Genomic DNA, 1,137 nt, shown 5'->3' on the forward strand with positions numbered 1-1,137 from the left:
AAAAAAAAAATCCACTGTAATTTGCCTTGGATGATCCACCAAGTAACGTTATTGTACCAATCAACTAAGGAGCATTATTTGTTTTAAGAGACTGACTTTTGTACACCCTGTTTCCTTTTCCCCTTGCTGACGACTTTCACTCACTTCTCTGGCATACTTGGTATATTTTGAAATTTTAATTTCTACACACATAACCCAAAACCACTCTACCATAGCCCTATACTAACTAATCTAGTTTTAATTTTAACACCTTTTTGGTGGGAATTTAATTGTCGTCAGTGATGTGGATGTAAAGTGCTGTGTACTCGGCGGTGTGTGATAATGTGTTCACTTTTTCTTTTCCTGTCTTTAATACCCTGCTAGGATCTCTCTTTCCTCATCATGGTACATTTGAAGTAATAAAAAATACAGATATTGATCTGGATAAGAAGATACCAGAAGATTACTGTCCCCTTGATGTCCAAATTCCTAGTGATTTAGAGGGGTCTGCATACATAAAGGTATTTATCAAAGTGGGTTTTTTTTTTTTTTTGAAGGGGGGGGTGGTGGAACCGGGGATTGAACTCAGGCCCTTGCACTTGCCAGGGAAGCGCTTACTCTACTGAGCCATCTCAGCAGCTCCTCAAAGTGTTTTTAAAGTAGTGTCTTATTAATTGCCCCAGTGCTAATTTGCTGACTTCTTAAAAATGTTTTAATCACCCTACAGGTTTCCATTCAAAAGCAGGCTCCAGACATAGGGGATCTTGGCACAGTGAACCTCTTCAAACGGCCTTTGCCCAAATCCAAACCAGGTATGGATGTGGTACTGCTTCTAAATTCTGGTTGTAATTTACATTTGAAAAGAAAGCCAGGGTAATGTATATAGGAAAGACAGGTGCTTTAGAGTAAGAACAACTGGAAATATTACTTCTGTTTTTTGTGACAGGATGTCATTGTGCAGTTCAGGCTGGCCTTGAACTCACAGTGATCCTCCCGCCTCAGCAGCTCAAGTCCTGGGATTATAGACGTGTGCCAGCACGCTCAGTGGAAATAATACTTTTTATAATTTAAAATAAACCATTAGTGTCCACCTGCCATGCTGGCCCCACTCCCGGGGTGCGCTGAGTCTGGGTGTGGTGCTGTGCTCCTTAATCCCAG

At 41.0% G+C, this 1,137-nt stretch overlaps 1 protein-coding gene across 1 annotated transcript in view; it reads left to right on the forward strand.

Moving 5' to 3' along the window:
• The window catches only part of Med17 (mediator complex subunit 17), a 17,484-nt gene that overhangs the window by 2,006 nt on the left and 14,341 nt on the right, over positions 1-1,137 (forward strand). Inside the window, exons 2-3 of the mRNA XM_023704974.1 lie at positions 364-500; positions 707-802. Of these exons, the coding sequence (XP_023560742.1) occupies positions 364-500; positions 707-802 (233 nt within the window). The remainder of the gene's footprint in view (positions 1-363; positions 501-706; positions 803-1,137) is intronic.

Source organism: Octodon degus, unplaced genomic scaffold (genome assembly GCF_000260255.1).
Source record: "Octodon degus isolate 3935 unplaced genomic scaffold, OctDeg1.0 scaffold00209, whole genome shotgun sequence".
Lineage (NCBI taxonomy): Eukaryota > Metazoa > Chordata > Mammalia > Rodentia > Octodontidae > Octodon > Octodon degus.